Here is a 20442-nt window from a genome sequence, read left to right on the forward strand (position 1 = left end):
CCCTTCAAAAACTCCTGCTGAAAACTGGTGGCTGGCGTCAGTCTGGGCTTCGGTCTGGCTGAGCACTCTCTAAACCACAGAAACAGAGTCTCGGGAACGTGAGTTCCCTGTGCCGACAGTTCCCAGAGTCCAGAGTTTGTGTGGCAGTAGCGGACTCGGGTTTTCAAAGCAACTGTGCATTGACAACAGGTTTCAGGTTTCTATAACTTAGACCAAAATTTCCAACTACAGGATCCTTTTTCTTAATAAATTTTATTTTAATAATTGTAAAAAGAAAAAAAAATCAGGACCAAAACATAAGGCAACTTAAAAAGTTCAAATATATATATTTCTTATATAATAGAGATTTTTAATTTCCAGGTCCTCCCCAAAGAAGGGAGGTCCAAGGGGTAAAGAGGGAAGGAAGGCGACAATGCCATCACACAATTCGGTCAGAAGAGAAGCTATCCAGTGAAATCAATGGGGCATGATGAGAGCAGGAGAAGAGCCGTAGTTCTGTCACGCAGAACTCAGTCCATCTTGAGGTTAACATAGATATAACGGATGAACTTTAAGGAACTAAAAAAGGAGATGGTGCCCAGCATGAGGAAGAAGACATAACCAGTCAGTAAAGAGTAGCCAAAGAACTCTACTGTCTGTACTGCCCCTGACATGTTGGACCGCCGAGCATAGTAGAAAACTGAGTAGAGGAAGATGAAGAGGCCAGTGGAGCCAACGCTTAGCACAGATCGCCACCACCAGCGGTAATCTTCCCCAGACAGCTGGAAGTAGGTGAGCGCAATGGAGATGCAGGCCCCCACGCTCAGCAGGATGGCGAAGACAAAGAAGAGGATGCCGTACAGCGTGTACTGCTCTCGGCCCCAGACGGTGGCAAAGATGTAGTACAGCTCCACAGAGATGGCACTGTGAAGAGAACAGACAATACACACCATTAAAGCAGTGTACAGCCACAGCAGGCTGAGCCAAACCCAGCCACACCTTCCCACGTCACACCGTGGAGGTCAAGGCAGCGTGAGGAGCCTTCTGCCCACTAGTTTAGTTTAATAGTTGCTCTCATTTCATGAACATCGTCCCTTACAGGCTGAAAGCAGACATCTTAACTAGACCAGGTGACATACATCTAATACTACTATTTGGGAGGCTAAGGCAGGAGGATTGCCAAGTTCAAAGTCAATCCTGGTTACAAAATAATTTCAAGGCCAGCCTGGAAAATTTAAGACTGTCTCAAAAATGAAAGGTAAAAAATGGGCTGAGATGTGGCTCAGTGGTCCAGTGCTTGCCAAATGATGCTTGAGGCCCGAAGTACACTCCAGTAGTACAAAAGTACAAAACGGGATTGTTTAAAAGGTACATAGCTGGGCTGGGGATTTAGCTCAGTGGTAGAGCGCTTACCTAGGAAGCGCAAGGCCCTGGGTTCGGTCCCCAGCTCCAAAAAAAAAAAAAAAAAAAAAAAAAAGGTACATAGCAAACTGAATGAGAAAACAAACAGGCTTTAAACTCTCCATACCTGGAAACACTACACAGAAATCAGGTTCTATGGGCTCCAATACAAGGCTTAAAGCCCACTTGATTATTCTTTCAGTTTGCTGAGTGAAAGAGCTTCAGGGTGAAACACTCCTCCCTGACCTGGCTGAAGCTCATTCCTGATTAGACAGCTAGAACCACTCTCTGAGCTCTGCCGAGCTGAGGATCGTTACTGGGCTATGGACTGCGAGCAGGGAAAGGCAAAGGTGAAGCAAACACTGAAGGCTCGGTGTGGTGCCCGCACCTGTAATTCAAGCACCCAAGGCACAACAACTTTAAGGATTTTTTTCTGTTTGGTTTTTCAAGACAGGATTTCTCTGTAGCCCTGGCTGTCCTAGAACTCTGTAGACCAGTCTGACTTCAAATTTATAGAGATCTGCCTGCCTCTACCCTCCAAGTGCCCATGGGCCTTATGAAACAGCCTCAAAAAAGAAAACAAAATAAGCAGAAGTGTCTAGCGTCCAAAACCAAACCAAACCAAAATCCCCAAGAGTGGATGGCCATGGTATGAACTGAAGATACCTGAAAGGCAGGAAGCCACCAACAGTCATGTGGATGACCGTAGACTTGTACCAGGGTTGGGGTGGGATCTCCCGGGCGATATTCTTCGTGCGACAAGGTGCATCAAAAGGACTAGCGTTGTTCTTCCCGAAGATGCCTCCAATGACAGTGAGAGGAAAGCCTACCAGCAGCCAAACTGTCAGAAGCAGCAGGATGGTTGTAACCGGTAGAGCCTGTGTCGAACCGTTGGCCCAGTGCACTGAGTTCACCACACTCCAGGTCAGGAAGAAAGGCACTGCAGGAGGGAGGGTCAGCAGTAGGAGCAACATCCCTGTGACACCCCACTCTCACTGGACCTAAGGGGAAAGGGATGAAGTAGCCTGCCACTCACAGGGCCCACCTATGCTCCAGATGGCCAGGGTTGATTGAACTCACCTTGACCCTTTTATAGTTCTGTATTTTTCTTTTTTCTTTTCTTTTTTTTTTTTTTTGGTTCTTTTTTTTCCGGAGCTGGGGACCGAACCCAGGGCCTTGCGCTTCCTAGGCAAGCACTCTACCACTGAGCTAAATCCCCAACCCCGTTCTGTATTTTTCATACACCCTATTCCCCAACCCAGTGATATCAAGACTTAAGACACTATGGTCCCAAGAGTGATACAAATCCACCTGCCTACAGAAGCCTGTCTTGCCATAGCATTGATAACCCCTAGCATGAAACCGTTGTTTGGATTAAGGACCTGTTATCAGAAAGCCATGCTTCAAATATAGATGGGATGGGATAGAAGTCAAATACATCAACTTGGAAATAGCAAGGTTCAGAACATAGACTACTACTGTCTTTGAAAAGGCAAACTGGTTTGAAGGCCAGAACAAACCTACCTCCAAAATAAAAAGTATGGAAAAAGTAAATTCAAGAATGCTATTTAGGGGGGCTGGGGATTTAGCTCAGTGGTAGAGCGCTTACCTAGGAAGCGCAAGGCCCTGGGTTCGGTCCCCAGCTCCGAAAAAAAGAACCAAAAAAAAAAAAGAAAGAAAGCTATTTAGGACGGTTGAGGAAAGGGTTCAATCAGTAAAGCCCTTCCCCACGAAAGCATGAGGACCTGGGTTGGGTCCCCAGCATTAAAGACAAACAATAAAAATGAGTCAGATTGGTGGCCAGAGCTCATAATCACAGTAGGCGGAAGGCAAAAGGCACAGGATCCTTACAGCTCACTGACCATCGGGTCTGGTTAATTCAGTGAGCTCTAACTTGAGTGAGACACCCTGCCTCAAAAGGTAAGGTGAGTTACTGAGGAAGACCTGATACTGACCTCCTCTTTCCAAACGCACAGCACCCACACAGTGCACACATGTATGTATGTACACATACCAAATCATTTAACATAATGCCCGAGGGACTGATGACTCAGTTGATAAAATGCTTGCCTTACAGTTATGAAAGCCTAGGTTAAATTCCAGGATCCCACCTGGAAAAAGCTAGGTATGGTGTGGCTCATGTTTTGGTTTTTTGTTTTGTTTTGGTTTTTTTTTTTTTTTTTTTTTTTGGTTCTTTTTTTCGGAGCTGGGGACCGAACCCAGGGCCTTGCGCTTGTGCTTCCTAGGTAAGCGCTCTACCACTGAGCTAAATCCCCAGCCCCTAATTATTTCTTTATTATATATGAGTACACTGTCACTGTCTTCAGACACCAGAAGAGGGCACTGGATCTCATTACAGATGGTTGTGAGCCACCATGTGATTGCTGGGAATTGAACTCAGGACCTCTGGAAGAGCAGTCAGTGTTCTTAACCGCTGAGCCATCTCTCCAGCCCGCCTTTTTTTTTTTTTTTTTTTTTTTTTTTTTTTTTTTTTTTTTGAGACAGGGTCTGTGTAACCCTGACTGTCCTAGATCTCAAGGAGTACACCAGGGTGGCCTGGAATTCAGAAAGATCTGCTTGCCTCTTGAGTGCTGGGATTAAAGGTGTGCTCCACCACACCTGGCTCTCATGCTCGTAATCTCAGCACTGGGACAATGGAGACATCACTGAAGCATGATAGCCAAGCAGCCTAGTCTTGACTACTCGGCTAATGAGAGATCTTTCCTCAAAAGAGGTGGACAGTGTCTGGGGAATTATACCTAAGGCTGCCCTTTGGTTTCCATACATACAACTGCACATTTGCAAAAGCACTTGAGCACATACACACAAATGGTCGAAGCCCAGGCACGGTGATATGCACCTATAACCCCAGAACTGGGAGGCTGGGGTAGGTCTATAACAAAGGCTCATGTGGGCTCCTTGGTGAGACCCTGTCCTAGTTTAGTTTCCTCATCTTGTACAATGGGGACTATATTACCTGTGTTACATGGCTACTGTGAAGATTAAATAAGAGAACATATCAAATGCTAACCACAGTGTCTAGTCACTTTCCAGCACTTAACTATTCAAAGAGAAATGTATATTTTCCTGGATTACAGTCTCAGTACTCAAGAGTTTAAGCTGGAGGATCATAAATTCAAAGACAGCCTGGACTACATCGTCAAGATCCTGTCTAAAAAAAAGAATTAAGATAAAGAAACTTGTTATTTTTGATGGATTGCCTTTTAAACTCCCTACCCCTACCCCTATCTCTACCCAGGGGCTGGAGAAAAAGCTCAGTGGTTAAAGCACTTGCTGTTTTTACTGAGGACTGGGGTTCAGTTCCCAGCACCCACATGGTGGCTCACAACCATCTGTAACTCCAGTTCCGGGGGATCCAACACCTTTGGCTTCCATAGGGACTGTATGCATGTTTTGCACAGTGTTGCACATGTTGCATATGTGTTGCACATGCAGGCAAAACACTCAAACGTAAATATTAAAAAATTCTCCCTACAGTCCCTGCACTGTGATTCTGTCCCAGTACCCATGATGTGTTCTTGGTTACCAAGTCTAGGCAGACCCACGACGAACGGAGGACGTTCTCACCAGAGAAGAGACTGGTGGTGAGAATGATGTTCCATACCCATCGCTCGCCTCCGATTTGCCGGTAGAAGTGGCTGGACACGTAGCCAGAGATGCAGCAGGTCAGGGCATACAACAAGATTGCTGCTGAGTTAATGGCTCCATGACGGTGTACATTGAACATGCCCAGCAACGCCATGACAATGATGCCTACAAGATAGTAGTGGAAAGCTCAAGTTAGGTCTCACCTACGCCTCTTCTCCAGGTCAGAGAAATCATACCCCTCAGCCTAGATCCTCAAGTGATTTTCCTAGTTCCACTAGAGTCGGGAAAACCCACACACATCCTCACTAGAGCTCTCGATTCCCTTAGGCCTTTCTCTCACCTTGAACAGAAGAGAAAATCCACAGAACTTTTCTAATAACCTATCTGCTACCCTTTGAGAGCAATTCATATCCCCTCACCAGTGCCAAGGGCCAGGAACTGGGCGCCCACACCAAGCACAGCACAGAGTAGACCACGACATGGAGGGAAGCGGAAGACATCTGTATGGATAATTTTCCAGCCATTATCACCCTGGTCAAAGTCATCACTAGAGCCTCCAGAGCTGGTCTCTTCATCTAGGTTGTACCGAGCCAGGTCATTTCGAAGCACACGCATTAGAATAACAGCCACAAAACCCACCAGTAAAAACACAAGCACCATGGAGTTGATGATGGACAACCAATGGATTTCCAGGGTTCGAGGAAAGAAACCACCATCATCAGCTCGGCGCCTATCACTCCGATGCTCCACTGACGTCTCAGACCAGCGTACACTGTAAGTGTGAGTAAGGCCCAGTAATTCGTCAGACCGTAGCCCATCCAAGCTATGGGGCTTGACATCCCGAACTGAAACATTGGCAAATATAATTCGATCTCCATGGAATTCTAGGTGGAAGTCCAAATGTGTCCAGAGGCCTATCTTGTGGCTGTGCGGCAGGAAGCCACTCTCTTCCATGTAGCCCACAAAACCACGGATTGGCAAGTCATCTACCACAAACTCAAAGTAATACAATTCCTCAATGGCCTGGCGCAGCTGCTCCACCTACAAAGAACAAGCCAGGAGTCGGTTACACGAAGCCTCTCAGAGTGAAAGTTGTTTCGAAGACTCGGCAGTCCTCTCATTTTGGTTTGGATAAGTGTGTTATAGGGAGATACTGATCTGCGCACTGCAGAGGTCAGCATCCTTGATCCCTACACACCACACACCAAATAGTGCTACTGAATGCTGACCATCAAAATTATCTCCAAGATGGTGGTGCAGACCTTTAGTCCCAGGACTGGGGAGGCAGAGGCAGGTAGATCTCTGCGAGTTCCAGGCCACCCTAGTCTACGGAGTGAGTTCCAGGCCATCCAGGGCTGTTGTTAGAGAGAAGCCCTATCTTGGTGTGGGTAGGGATCTGGCATAGAACATCCCCGTTATCCCAGCACTTTAGAAGGTTAATATTGGGTTTGAGGCTAGCCTGGGCTACATAGTAAGACCTTATCTCAACAATCAAAGGAAACAAGAACAAACCCCAAACCAACCAAACAAAATGTCTTTATACATTGCCAAAGTACCACTGAGACACTGACTGATTCTGGTATATTAGGTCAAGAATGAACAAGGTATCTCTTTGCTAGGATAGAGCCTCAGGGGGAAAAAATGGGGCAGAGTATAAAAAGACTAGAACTAAGAAGTTATAAATTTTGCTAAAGAAAAAAAAGTAACAGGGAAGGTTAGAAAGTAAAGAGGCCATGAGTCAGTCATAGGTATGTATGGAAGGAGAGAGAATTACAGAGGAGTCGGGAACCTATTACTGAGAGCCAGGAGCCCCAGGCTCTAATCTCAGTTCTGCACCACTCTATCCATGTAATCTTGAAAAGTCAGTTTGGGACATCTAAGCAAGTACACTGGGTTGTGGTTGGAGTCCAGACAGATAATTTCTATAAAGGTACCGTAGATGCAAGGCACCCTCAGTCCCTGGCAAGGAGGGCTAAGTGATAACTAACGTGGAGAGCTGACCTGCGCAGAACTGAGCTGCATGTGGCACAGAATTCTCTTCTCCACATTCTCCCGAAAGCGGATCTCGTACAAAGATTCGGCCATTCGGTCCCCATCCAGTACTTCACCCAAACTAAGACTTTTGTGTCGGATCTTCTCCGGACAGCAGACTGGAAGCTGGTAGTAGTGGTAAGTTTCCTGAGGGTTATGGTAGGGTCCCACTTTGTTGACATATAGAATGACAGGGTCGCCGGGCTTGTAGTGTGTGACACCTTCCACCCGTGGCCCGTGGCCTATGCCCAGCAACAGTATCAGGACTGGCAAACAATGGCAGCTCCAACTTCGAGGGTGCCCTAGGACTGTCATCCTTAAGGCAGCAGAACCTGTTGGGGGAATCCTGTGGTTACAGAAACTAGGAATCAAATCATGGTGCCCGGGGTCTGGTCTCTCAAGTGCCCATTGGCTCCACCTCCTCCCATTGGCCTCCGGATCCCCACACCACAGGACTTCTACTCCGAAGACTTGGCGTGCACTCAATAGTACTCCCAACCTAGGGTTCACGCCTCTAGGCCTCCCCCGCCCGGGGCTGCGCTTGCCAACCCGTTTCTATAGCAACGCCCGGCGGGCTCGCTGCTCCGGAAGGGGCACCCGCCGCAGCTCCGGGGTCCTCTCTGCGAGGTACCGGCTGGCCAAAGAGGCGCCAGTGGCCTCACAGGGCCCCGTAGCTGCCCTTGGGCTTCTGCCCGGCTCTTCCAGACAGCGGCGCCGGAGCAGTAGACCTGGTGAGGACCTGACGACGGACCTCCTCCGGGTTGTCCGCCGCTGCGCCTGATTGCCGCGGCTGCTGCCACGTCGCCAGCGTCCGCACTCGGCTCGTTCAAATGCTCCTCGAAGAGCTCTGGTTCGCCCGCGATCCGGCCCCGCCACGAATTCCACGAAGTTCGCTCCCCGAGCCACCGAACGATACCAGTTGTCGTCCGGGCGAGCAGCACCGCCGCCCAGACACGTCAGTCTTACCACTTCCGCCTTCGCGGACGGGGACCTCAGCTCAGGGAAGGCGGGAAGGAAGGCTCCTCTTCTGAGCGTGTCGCGGGCAGCTTCCCACAGGGTCTCGCGCAGGCTGGGCTGCCCTCCGTAGGTTGGAGAGAGACGGCCGGGGAGCGGGAGCCGGGCCGGGTAAAGACGGGACCCGCCCCCGGCTGCTGAGGAACGCTTGACGCGGAAAGTTGCCCCTAACCTGAGCAGGGCGGGGCTTTATGTGGGTTCCCACGCCAGGGACCTGTGGCCTCAAACACCTAGGTAAAGGTTCCCCTCCGAGGCTTTCTGGAGGCACACACCGGTCATTGTTGGCAACAAGCATGTGGGAGCTGGGCGAGGTGCACCTACAGTTTGCCATTTCACCCCGCGAGTTGTGCGGGTTGACATAGCGGTTTTTGATCGGAAGTAGGTTTTTGTTTTGTTTTTAAATCTGGAATCCCTGCAGACCTCGAACTCGGGGGTCTTTTGAGTCTCCGCCTTCAGAGTTTTCAGCGCTTACAGGTACACACCACCGTACCTCATTTCCGTCATTTTGTTCGCAAGTGTGTCTGTGGGACATTTGGGCTTCTCCCTAGTTTTGCAGGTTGAAAACGTTTACTTTTGTCTGGCTCAGCCATTCTGAAGAGGCTCTGTTCTCGAGGATTCCCTCCAAACAGTGGCCACTTTCACTTGGCCACATGGAAGCAAACGGGAGGAAGCTGACTTAAAGTTTTCTAACCTGGCGGAAGCAAGTACTGAGGGAAATCACAAGCAGCCATTCTTTTCCGCACTCCTACGACTGTTTTTTCCCGGTCACCCACTGTCCTGAAACAGTGAGATTCTAGGAAGTTGGCGTTGAGTCAGACACAGTAGCTTTTGTTTTGTCCCCTTTGCTCTTACCGAGACAGTGTCTTGCCGCGTTGCCCGACTGGCCTTGGAACTCCAGCTGAAGCAATATTCCTGCCTCGGCTGCGTGAGTAGCTGGGACTGTAAGTGTGCAAGACTTGCATTACTGAGGCAGGCCTGACTGAGATTTGTGGGTAGGAATAACTTAAGATGCTTCCTTCTGATGACCTACCTAGTGAAGCCAGAAATCAAAGCTTCTGTTAGTACCTCTCAAATGCAAGCTCCTTTGGTTTGTTTCCGATTATCTTTCCATATTTGCTTTCCATCATTTTCTTGATGTAGAGGCCCTCTTTCATGTCAACCATCTTGCTAGTCTCCTATCCATCACGACCATCCCCACCCCCACCCCTGGGGACCATTTTTCAAACCGCTACTGAAAGGATTGTTGAACGGGAGGAGAAGGTGCCGAGCATCAGGTTTTGTGGTTTTATTGAGCCAGGTTTCTACAGCCTCATCTGCCCTCAAACAGTGATCCTCTTGCCTCAGCAAGGGTTATAAGGGTGAACCACTGTGCTTCATTTGTTTTTATTTCTCCCTTTTCATAGATATCTAGCTTTAAAAAAAAATGTTGTGTGTATGCCACTTAGGTGGGGGTGCCCAAGTAGGTCAGAAGAGGATGTTGGTTCCTCTGTAAAGTGAATTAGAGTGAGTTACATGTTGCTGAGTGTGGATGCTAGGAACTAAACTCGGGACCTTTGAAAGAGCAAGCACAAAGTTCTCTTAACCACTGAGTCATCTCTCCTCCCAATTTTTTTTTTTTTTTTTTTTTTTTTGGACAAGCTCTGATTTTTATGTATAACCAACTTTGACATGACAATGTAAAGTAGAAAATAGCTTAACACGATGCCTTACAGAGCCACATCCTAATGCTAACCCTAATTCAGACAAAGCAGAAGAGGGCATCAGATCCCCATTACAGATGGTTGTGAGCCACCATGTGGTTGCTGGGAATTGAACTCAGGACCTCTGGAAGAGCAGTCAGTGCTCTTTTAACCGCTGAGCCATCTCTCCAGCCCTGGATATCATTTCTTAAGTCTTGTATTCTCCCTGTGTAGACTGCTTACCACCTTTCTCTACTTATTTGACGAAAGAACTCCACTCTCTGAACAGAGCAGATCATACTTTTCACAGAAGTCCTTCCGTGTTTGTCTTATCACCTCATCTCAATGTGCTGGTGTATTTTGTGTGTCTCTTTTATAATTTCAAACCCCTTTCAAGGAGACTAACTTACCCCTCTTTTTGTGTTCAGAATTTAGCAGGGTTCTTGTATGTACTGGGCAGCTCAAAATATGTTCCTTGAACAACTTAGTGTATCCTCTATCTGTGATGAGAGATGACCAGTTTGCTACCAAACCGCCTATCCAGGGCTGGTGAGTGTATCCTCTATCTGTGATGAGAGATGACCAGTTTGCTACCAAACCGCCTATCCAGGGCTGGTGCATGCACACTGATGAGGAGTGCTGGGCACATCTCCCTAACTGTGATACACTTTGGGCAGTTCTTTAATTGTACTAGGTTGTGGCACTGAATTCCAGCAGACCTTGGAACTGCCGTGCAAGCAGGGTCACATACTCAATAGGTGGGACTTGACAAGTCAATCATGGTGTAGTCATTTATATTGGAAGATGTTCAGGTTTTGAGACCCTATCTCAAAGCAAACAAAAATACCCAAGGTTGTGGTGACTCGAATGAAAGGCCCCACGTAGGCTCAGGCGTTAGGAGTTTTGGTTCCCAATTTATGGCAGTGTTTAGGGAGGTTTAGGAGTATGGCCTTGTTTGAGAGTACTGGAGGCATCTTTGAGAGTTGGCTCAATTTCCTGCTTGCAGTTCAAGACAGGACCCTCTGGAACTATAAATGCAAATAAACTGTTTTCTGTAAATTGTTTTGGTCATGGTGTTTTATCACAGCAATAGAAAAGCAATACAAAGGTGGAAGTCAGCCAGCATCCGCCTCTAACCTCCACATGCATGTGAACGCTCGTAACAAGTGGACAGAACCCCTTAGCAATCCTCTTACCTTTGCCTCCTGAGTGCTCAGATCCCAGGCACACACCTGTCATGCCCAGGTTTGCCACACGGAACCACACAGACCTGAGCACACCTGGAGCCTGGCTAGCTTTATGTGAGCTTTGGGAAGGAGGAACCTCAGTTGAGAAAATGCCCCCTGTAGACAGACCTGTTGTGCATTTCCTGATCTGATGATTGATTTGGAAGGGCCCACTCACTGTGGGAGGTGTGTGTGAGGGGTGCTGGGCTATGGTCCTGGGAACTGTAAGAAACAGGCTGAACAAGCCACAGGTAGCAAGTCAGTAAGTAGCACTCCCCCATGGCCTCCGCAGCAGTTTGTGGTTTCCTCCCTTGAGTTTTTGCCCTGAGTTCCCTGAATTATGAACAACAAGCTGTAAAATGAGCTGAACCCTTTCCTCCTCAAGTTCCTTGTGGGTTTGGTGTTTTATCACAGCAATAGAAACCCTAAGGCACTGCCCTTCTCACTTGACCGCTCCCTAACTTTGTTCTTCCTTCCAACTGAGACTTGCAGCTCATCTCCCAGCCTCTGCTTTGTTTCTAGCTTCCTTCTCTAGAATGTAGAGTCCGCATTCCATCATTTCAGCCGCATTCTTACCTGAGATTTTGTTTTGTTCTGAGGCAGGTTCTTTGTAGCCCTAGCTGGCCTAGAACTCTATGTATAGACGAGGCTGGCCTTGGAGCTCACTAAGATCGTCTGCCTGTACCTCCCAAGTGCTGGGATTAAAGAGTGTGAACAAGTGTATGGATGCCAGAGGTTGACCATGCTGTCCCCTGGAGCTCTCTGATGTGGCTAGGCTGTCTGGCCAGTGAGCTCTAGGGTCTTCCCTGCTTGTGCTTCCTTCCCAGCCCTGAGGTCACAAGTGCTCACCAGCTTCTTTCTCGGGTGCTAGGAATCGAACTGAGGGCTTGATGCTTATGAAGCAAGTACTTCACCGACTGAGAACTTCTCCAGCCCCAGCTTCTCAAACATCTGCCATCACTTGAGAACTCTGTATAACCTACTAGGCTGATGATCTAAGATATGCAGCTGTGGCCGTGTGTGCATATAATCCCAGTACTTGGGAGGCTGAGGCAGTAGAATGATAAGTTTAAGGCCAGGCAAGACTAACAGAGACCTTCAAAACCAGGAAATCCTGAGTTCTGAAGGGAAAGTTGGCCTTTGCCAGAGGAGGAAGAGGAGAATATTTGCTAAGCTGGCACAGGCTTGCAATCCCCACTGCTGTGAAGGCCCAGACAAGCCTCTATCGCAAGCTTGGTGCCTGCATGGTTAACTTAACGTTAGACTGTCAAAAGAAGGGAAAAAGAAACAGGCATAGAGCTCTTAGGACATTTGTCTGTCATGTGAGAGGCTGCAGATTCAAACACTGGAGGGATTGGGGAGGCTAAGGCAGGAGGATCTGAAATTGAAGGCCAACCTAGGATACATACATAGTGATACCTTTTCTGGAGAGAGAGAGAGACGGAGAGACAGAGAGACAGAGACAGAGACAGAAATATCCGCAAACCAAATGAAAAAGCACAGAGCTGTAGCAGATCTGAGAAGCAGGAGGATTTCAATTTTGAGACCAGCCTAGGATACATACTGAGACCCTAAACCCCATAGTAAAAGAACAAAACAAAAGACAAAATTGGAAAGGCAAAGTTTATCACAGGGCTGATGTAAAGGTATTAACTTGATCCTGAGAATCAGCAGACAGTAAGTTGTTTTAGATTATTTTGTGTTTACCAGCTTGAGTTTATGTGCACCTCGTTTGCACATGAGTCCATGGAGGCCGGAGGAGGGTATTAGCTGCCCTGAAACCTGAATTACAGGGGCTGCTCTATGGCTGCTGAGAACCAAACCCTGCTTCTCTCCGAGAGCAGCAAGCATCTTAGTCACTTAATGTCTCTAGCTTCAACTTAGTCTTGAATGGAAATAAAAATCAGATGTGTGAGGTTAGGGTGAGGGCTCAATGAGCAAGATGGCCAGCATGAAAACCTCATATACTTGGTTTTTTTTCCCCCATACACTTGTAACCCCAGAATTGGGTAGTAGAGATAAGTGGATGCAGAAAGCTCACTGGCTACCCACATTAGCCAAAATGGCAAGCTTCCAGGTCACTAGCAGATTCAAGGCTATAAGGAAGTGTGACCAGAAAACACCCAATGTCCTGCTCCGGCCTCTGCATGTGTGGACACACGTGTCCATACATAAATGCTTCAACTGGAGGGGAGCAGCAGGCTTGCAAGTGACCAGTTTATTGATAGGGGGTTGTGCTGAGCAGAAATGGCAGTGGGCATAGAGCTGTGAGTGCATTATCTTTATATGTATGGTGTATGGGTAACTATAAGAACATGCACCCGTGTTCATATGGAAGCTAAAGGAGGACATCAGATGTCCTCCATCACTCTTTGCCTTATTCCTTTGGGGCAGGGTCTTACTGAACCAGAAGTTTGCATCTCTGGAGTAGGTGGGAAGTGAGCAAACCCCAGTGATACTCTCATCCACCTTGCTCAGAGCTGGGACTGAACTCCAGTCTTCGTGCTTGAACAGCAAGAGCTCTTAACTGCTGAGTGATCTCTCTAGACCCTTCAAGGGCTTTATGAATGAAAAAAAAAATAGGTTGAAGAGACGGGATTTGGTGATATAATATATTGGATGTAGGCACGAAGGCAGACAGTGCTGGTGTGATATTTGATGTCTATGTTCAGGACAACATGGAAGTCTTAGAGTAGGAAATAGTTCAGTTTGGATAGGAATTTGAGGTGCAGAGAGAAGACATGTTCCTGTAATATTTAGTAAGCAAGTAAGCAGATAGGCACAGTCTTGAACTCCAGTAAGTATCTGGGTGGAACTGGCACAAGGAGCCATCAGAATAAACATGAAATCTTAGGGCAAGAGCCTGGGAGGAAGTGAGGGTCCGAGAAAAGGAAGCTTGTGATTTAGGCATGGACAGGGGCTTGGGAGAATGGGGGTTGACGGGAGCAAACGGAAGGCTCTAGGCTTAATCAACAGTGAAAACAAGAGAAAACTGAAAACTGGAGATGATGGTGCTCCCATGGGAGAGTGACTGAAAGGATGGGACAAACCAAGAGCATCCCCGATCATATGAAGCAAGCATGCAGGGCAAGCCTGAATTCAGACCGTGCTTCAGCACCGTGCAGTCCTGTGTACACCCTGACAAGTTTCTCACGCTGGATTATAGAAGTGTAGACACTGTTGACCTCAGTGGTTAGTTTAATGTAGTATATTCTGCATATTATCTACCACCGCATGGCAGACACCCAGTAACAAAGGGGCCACAGGGGAGACTTACCGGTTGTGTAAAGTGTCTTTTGTAATGAATATGTTCCAAATTGCACTTGGTTTCAAGCTTCGTGGCCAACAGTGAGAAAAGGTGTATGGAACTTGGGACCGTGGAAGTTCTGTAACTAAGACATGGAAGTAACAACAGCCAGCCAAGACAAAAAGAATGTTCTTTTCTTTCCCCTTCCAAGTTCTTAGTGAAGGGCCAAGCCCAGCATCCCAGACTTGTGTGACTGGGTAAACACTGGGACACTAACTTCACTTCAGTACCCTCCCTTCAGAAGCTCAAGGTGGCTTCTCGGTAGACAGAGGCTTCTAAGTATCAAAGCTCCCCACTGCGCAAGCCCAACATCATGGGGAAGGGAGACACCTCGGAAACAGCATCAGCCACTCCAGCCTATCGCTCTGTCATGGAGGAGTATGGCTATGAGGTGGGCAAGGTCATTGGCCATGGCTCCTATGGAACTGTCTATGAGGCTTACTACACCAAGCAGAAGGTCATGGTGGCTGTCAAGATCATCTCAAAGAAGAAGGCCTCTGAAGACTACCTTAACAAGTTCCTACCACGTGAGATACAGGTCAGAAAGGGAGCTGAAAGAGGGAACCGAGGCTTATTAATGAGCTCCTTGAGGTATCGGGGTGGATATGGAAACCTCCAAACCAGAACTGAATGTCTTAAGTAGGAAAATTCTGTAATATATATATATACATACATATATATATATATGTATGTATATATATATATCATATCTCCTCTTATGTGCAAACATTCAGTTTATTAACCATCCCCCCATGCAAAGTGGGATTTGCTCAGACACCAGCTGATTCTGTTGCAAAGTAGCAATGGGAGAGTGGAGAAAGGCCAGCGTAACTGGAGTTTGCCAGGTTTGATGGTTCCCTCTTTTGGGATCAGGTAATGAAAGTCTTACGGCACAAGTACCTCATCAACTTCTATCAGGCCATTGAGACCACGTCCCGAGTGTACATCATTTTGGAGCTGGCTCAGGGCGGTGATGTCTTGGAATGGATCCAACGCTATGGGGCCTGCTCTGAGACCCTTGCTGGCAAGTGGTTCTCCCAGATGGCCTTGGGCATCGCTTACCTGCACAGCAAGGGCATCGTGCACCGGTGAGGACAGTCACCGCACTGGGCTCTGGGTTCTCGAGGGAGTTTTATGCATATTGCCCATTTTCTGTCCCTTTCTCTTGACTTCTCTCGATATATACGTCCATTTGTTCACCATATTGTAGCCCTCTGGTCAAGGACACTTGTATCCACTGTGCGAGAGCACATTATACACAATGGTGAACTAGTGGTCCAAAGGTACCATCCTCTCTCCCTTTTGGGCTCTGCTCACAACTCCATGGCTTTGCTTCCTCTTTCCTTCCCATAGACCCCTCGCTCCCACTTGTCCTGTCCTCGTCTCTAGCCTCTGACCCCTTCCTTTCAGCTCCCGGTCTAATACTAAGCCCTCTCCCCAGCCTGACCCCCAGCCTTTCTGCTGCTGGTAGGGACTTAAAGTTGGAGAACCTGTTGCTGGACAAGCGGGAGAATGTGAAGATATCGGATTTTGGCTTCGCCAAGATGGTGCCTTCTAGCCAGCCTGTGCGTAGTAGCCCTTCTTACCGCCAAATGAACTGCCTTTCCCACCTCAGCCAGACCTACTGTGGCAGCTTTGCTTACGCCTGCCCGGAGATCTTGCTAGGCTTGCCTTACAACCCTTTCCTGTCTGACACCTGGAGCATGGGCGTCATCCTCTACACCCTAGTGGTCGCACGGCTGCCTTTTGATGACACCAATCTCAAGAAGCTGCTGAGAGAAACCCAGAAGGAGGTCACTTTCCCAGCTAATCTCACCATCTCCCAGGAGTGCAAGGTGCTGGCTCCCCCAGGAGGGCTGTGGCCTTAGGGATGACCCATGGGGAGGGGGAAGGAAATACCAAACTTAGGCCTTCCAACAACCCGCCCACCCCAGGGGTGGCTTTGGTCAGGCCAGAGCCGGCTCTAGCTCCTACTCAAAGTGGTGGGAAGGCCTTAGGAGGGTCAACCACTGAGCTTCAAGCCTTAAATATGCTTGGTAATGAGGTTCCAGCAATGATCCCTTTAGGGCAGAAGGGATTATGCAAGGAGCTCTTCTCTTTTCTTGCAGGGCTCCAGCATAAAACCAGGGCCCCAGCCCCCTTCACCAGAGTAGTGCGATGGGCCATCCTGCTTCTTCCTTAGGTCCAGCTGCTCAGTGCCTGTGCTCACAAAGGGGGACAAGCTCAGCCAAGCCCTCTCTCTCCCCTGCCCTAGAACCTGATCCTCCAGTTGCTACGCCCAGCTACCAAGCGTGCCACCATCCTAGATGTCCTCAGGGACCCCTGGATGCTCAAGTTCCAGTCTGAGCAACCCTCGAACGAAATCAGGCTGCTGGAGGCCATGTATCAACCCGCCAGCACCACCGCTAATCGCCACCAATCCTTGGAAATCACAACTTGAAAGTGGCTGAGGCAGGAGGTTAAGGAAAAAAGCAATAGAGACTGGGGGGAAAATCTTTTCTATAAAATAAACCTAATTAGTTTCATCATGATGTAGGGTCAAAGACATTCTTTTCTCAAGAGAGTCTTAGTGGAGACCACTACTGCAGGGTGGGTTTCTGCCCAAAGCCTGTAACCTCTTGACACCTGTGACAGTTAATGAAATTGACTCGGGGAAGCTTTACCGTGCTGACTAAGTTTGTGAGTTTGAGGCTCTTACTTCACATTTTTGTTCTCTAATGCTCTAGTGGCAGATGGGACGGGGCAGGGATGTGTGGAGACTGGGGGTGGTGGAGGAGGGGGGGGTTAGTTTTGTTTTGATTTGGACTGGCCTATATACAGTTCAAAGCCATGGCATTGTCCTTTCTGTTCTGTGTTTGCTCCTAACTTGGGTCAAAGTTTTAACTGGGAAGAAGAGTTACCAAAAGGGAACAGACAGGCCTGGTTTCTAGGGACCTCCAGTGTCACTTTAGTCACTACTGAAAGAATGGCCTCGATGCAGGGCTCCATGAACCATGGCTCCTAGATACCGGAGTAACAGTGTTCAAGCCCGGTAGTGAACTGTTAGTTCTGGACAAAAGAAAGCTACTTGCCCCTGCAGACGGGAGATGGCGCTAGCTTGTTAGAGGCACGACTGAGCCAGAGCAGTGAGAACGACTCTGATTGACTCCTTACGATCTGATCTCTTCTCCCCCTCCTCCCTTTCCTTTCTCTTCCTCCTTCTCCCTCCTTCAAGTAACCTAGAACCACCTCCGTAGCTTAGACTAGCCTGAAACCCACAATCCTCCTGTCTTAGCCTCCAGAGTGCTAGGATTACAGGCATGTGCCATCGTATCTAAATAATCTATAAGATAAATCGCATCTAAGATAAATAATAAAAGTTTCCCCTCTTTTTCTTTCTTTTTTCGGGGCGGGGTTGGGGGTCAGGGGCAAGGTATACACGCGGGCTGTGCAGGCCTGGCTGGTCTGAACTCAGAGATCTGCCCGCCTTTGCCTCCTTGGGTGCTGTGATTAAACGCTTGTGCCACCACACCTGGTATTGATGGCGATTTCTTAACCTTAGCACTAGGCAACACGATGACACATCCACTTGAAGGGTGAAACTGCCCAGAACCTAGTTTGAGATATTGGAAATGATCCTTTGCTTATTTTCTTTTCTCCCCGCCATCCTTTTTGTTGTTTGTTTTTTCAAGTCATTTTCTCTGTGTAGCCCTGGCTGTGTGGAACTCCATCTGTAGTCCATGCTGGCCTTGAACTCATAGAGCTCCACCTACCTCTGCCTCCCCAGTGCTGGGTGTGATGCTGCAGCAGCAGCAGCAGCAGCAGCAGCAGCAGCAGCAGCAGCAGCACCACCACCACCACCACCACCACCACCCAGCGCCGATTGTTTTTTCTAGCCCCCTTCAATATTAATGAAGTATTTTTACTACTTAAAACAAGGCTCTCAGAACCAGGAGGATGAATCTGAGGTATACGTAGACAAGACATAAGACACTTAGGATCACCTACCCAGTTTTTTGTTTTTTGGTTTTTTTTTTTTTCTTTTCTTTTTTTCGGAGCTGGGGACCGAACCCAGGGCCTTGCGCTTGCTAGGCAAGCGCTCTACCACTGAGCCAAATCCCCAACCCCAACCTACCCAATTTTATTGGAGAGAAAAGGACATCTTCTGCAACCAAAAAGAAGGGAACCCAGGGGCTCCTTCTGCAGCAAGATCCTTCTTCAAAGTTTGGCTGAAGAGGGAAGAACAATGTGCTCTTCTCAGACAGCCCCATTGCCACCTCAGCAGGAAAACCCAAAGCTGTCCTCTCAGCTCTCAGCATCTGGCACTAAGGACAGCAGTAGACAGACAAGCAATCTCCTCAGGATGCTCAGCCTGCCAACCGGTTAATGCTTCTTTGTCCTCATCCTTTCTGGGAGCTCCGGGGTTGAGAATACCCCCCAAAAGAAGGAAGTATTAAAGCCTTAGGATTCCCACCAGCACACCTATAGCCGGCTGAATTGTCTCTCTCCAGCGAAAAATCAAAAGATGTGCTCCTTCTGCTTAGTGAGGTTCACCCCCCACAGCACCCCAGAACCAGTGGGAAAACAAACAAAACAGCCCCCCCAAAACAGGGACACAGCTTGCTGAGGAACACAGGCTGGATTCCGGGTTTCGACCCCTGCTCCCTATCAGTCAGATGCTGTTACAGTCAGCGGCCTGCACGGCGGTAGCAGCAGGCTACCTCTTCTGTTGAATCCTTTGTGGTGAGACAGATGACAGGTAGTAATAGTAAGACGCGGGGCTGGGGATTTAGCTCAGTGGTAGAGCGCTTACCTAGGAAGCGCAAGGCCCTGGGTTCGGTCCCCAGCTCCGAAAAAAAGAACCAAAAAAAAAAAAAAATAGTAAGACGCTAATCTTACCTCGTATCTTTACCCTCTCAAGTCTTTAACGACAAGCTCTGGGGACTTGACCTGCAGACAGATGTGTATAAGGCACCCTAGGCATCCAACTGGGGGTCCTTCCTCGTTACCCACATTTAACAGCTCCTGAGTTAATTTCCTCTGGCTCCAGTTTCTCTAGATTCTGAACGTGGGATGACAAGATTGGTCAAAGACAAAGAAAAACAAACAAAACAAACCAAGGAAACAACCAGTCCCCAAAGAGCCCACTTTTGAAGTTCTCCTCCAAATTTGTTCCAATAACTTCTCTCACGTTTCCTTCTAAGCAGTCCCATGCTTTGTCGATACTCTGGTATTCTCTGGTCCCTCACCCCAGGCACCTCATCTCTGTCATCTCCAAGACCCACAGAGTGAGAAATGGCCCCTGAGATCTGCTAGGCCAGCCCCCGTTCTGTGATGTTAGCTATCAGTTGCTCTGCCTTTCCAATGTCATTAAGAACAGGATGCATGGGGGTTGGGGATTTAGCTCAGTGGTAGAGCGCTTACCTAGGAAGCGCAAGGCCCTGGGTTCGGTCCCCAGCTCCGGAAAAAAAAAGAACCAAAAAAAAAAAAAAAAAAAAAAAAAAAAAAAGAACAGGATGCATGGCCAAGGAATCAGAGGACACCCTTCCCTCAGCCTCCCCTCCCCAAATCCCTAACCACCATTGGCTTTCTCACCTCACACAATGAAGTCCTTCCATCACATGGAATGGCCTCACATTCCTTCCCTATAGAAACTTAAAAAAAAAAAAGATTTATGGACTGGAGAGATGGCTCAGCGGTTAAGAGCACTGACTGCTCTTCCAGAGGTCCTGAGTTCAATTCCCAGCAACCACATGGTGGCTCGCAACCATCTGTAAAGAGATCTGATGCCCTCTTCTGGTATGTCTGAAGACTGCAACACTACTTACACATAAAATAAAGAAATCTTTTTTTTTTAACCCTTATTCATTTATTATATATAAGTACACTGTAGCTGTCTTCAGACACACCAGAGCAGGGCACCAGATCTCTTTACAGATGGTTGTGAGCCACCATGTGGTTGCTGGGAATTGAACTCAGGACCTCTGGAAGAGTAGTCGGGTGCTCTTAACTGCTGAGCCATCTCTCCAGCCCATAAAAAAAGAAACTAAAAACAAAAAAAAATCTCAGAAGACAGAGAGACTGGCAGATCTCTTGAGTGTGAGGCTAGCCTGGTCTGTAGTAAGTTCTAGAACAACCAGGGCTACCAAGTCTCTTTATCAAAAACAAAAGAACACATACAAAACAAAACCAAAAGGAAAGAAAAAAAAGTCTTACA

At 48.0% G+C, this 20442-nt stretch overlaps 2 protein-coding genes across 13 annotated transcripts; one reads left to right on the forward strand and one right to left on the reverse strand.

Moving 5' to 3' along the window:
• Positions 1-233: 233 nt before the first annotated feature.
• On the reverse strand, positions 234-8153 carry Tm9sf1 (transmembrane 9 superfamily member 1). 8 transcript variants are annotated; one of them, XR_015638084.1, is made up of 6 exons: positions 7987-8153; positions 6991-7352; positions 5409-6030; positions 4928-5154; positions 2047-2320; positions 234-903 (listed from the first exon to the last, which is right to left on the reverse strand). XR_015638084.1 is itself a non-coding variant. In XM_087586116.1 (6 exons), the coding sequence occupies exons 2-6, from the start codon at positions 7333-7335 to the stop codon at positions 510-512; spliced, it is 1821 nt and encodes a 606-aa protein (XP_087442242.1). In that variant the 5' UTR covers positions 7336-7352; positions 7987-8153; the 3' UTR covers positions 234-509. The 8 variants fall into 8 exon arrangements, 5 of the variants coding, with proteins under 5 accessions (XP_087442242.1, NP_001386633.1, NP_001386634.1 ...); XR_015638083.1 differs by having other exon boundaries at positions 7772-8005; XR_015638082.1 differs by lacking the exon at positions 7987-8153 and adding an exon at positions 7570-7727.
• A 6193-nt stretch (positions 8154-14346) lies between these two features.
• Positions 14347-16777, forward strand: Tssk4 (testis-specific serine kinase 4). 5 transcript variants are annotated; one of them, XM_087585235.1, is made up of 4 exons: positions 14347-14784; positions 15120-15334; positions 15718-16081; positions 16501-16777. In XM_087585235.1, the coding sequence occupies exons 1-4, from the start codon at positions 14560-14562 to the stop codon at positions 16684-16686; spliced, it is 990 nt and encodes a 329-aa protein (XP_087441361.1). In that variant the 5' UTR covers positions 14347-14559; the 3' UTR covers positions 16687-16777. The 5 variants fall into 5 exon arrangements, 4 of the variants coding, with proteins under 4 accessions (XP_087441361.1, XP_087441362.1, NP_001258254.1 ...); XM_087585236.1 differs by having other exon boundaries at positions 14350-14784; positions 16355-16777; NR_073162.2 differs by having other exon boundaries at positions 14428-14784; positions 15657-16081; positions 16355-16777.
• Positions 16778-20442: the final 3665 nt, after the last annotated feature.

This window comes from Rattus norvegicus, chromosome 15, assembly GCF_021556685.1.
Source record: "Rattus norvegicus strain SHRSP/BbbUtx chromosome 15, alternate assembly SHRSP_T2T, whole genome shotgun sequence".
NCBI lineage: Eukaryota > Metazoa > Chordata > Mammalia > Rodentia > Muridae > Rattus > Rattus norvegicus.

Excerpts from the sequence above, each read along its gene's own strand:
- Tm9sf1 (XM_087586116.1), bottom strand. The coding sequence starts at position 7,335 with ATGACAGTCCTAGGGCACCCTCGAAGTTGGAGCTGCCATTGTTTGCCA. Across the intron at positions 5,155-5,408 it reads GTTCCTGGCCCTTGGCACTG|GCATCATTGTCATGGCGTTG; the intron begins GTGAGGGGATAT and ends ACTATCTTGTAG. Across the intron at positions 904-2,046 it reads GGTGGCTTCCTGCCTTTCAG|TGCCATCTCTGTGGAGCTGT; the intron begins GTATCTTCAGTT and ends TTCTCTTCACAG.
- Tssk4 (NM_001413946.1), top strand. The coding sequence starts at position 14,560 with ATGGGGAAGGGAGACACCTCGGAAACAGCATCAGCCACTCCAGCCTAT. Across the intron at positions 15,335-15,687 it reads AGCAAGGGCATCGTGCACCG|CCTGACCCCCAGCCTTTCTG; the intron begins GTGAGGACAGTC and ends CCCTCTCCCCAG. Across the intron at positions 16,082-16,500 it reads CCATCTCCCAGGAGTGCAAG|AACCTGATCCTCCAGTTGCT; the intron begins GTGCTGGCTCCC and ends CCCCTGCCCTAG.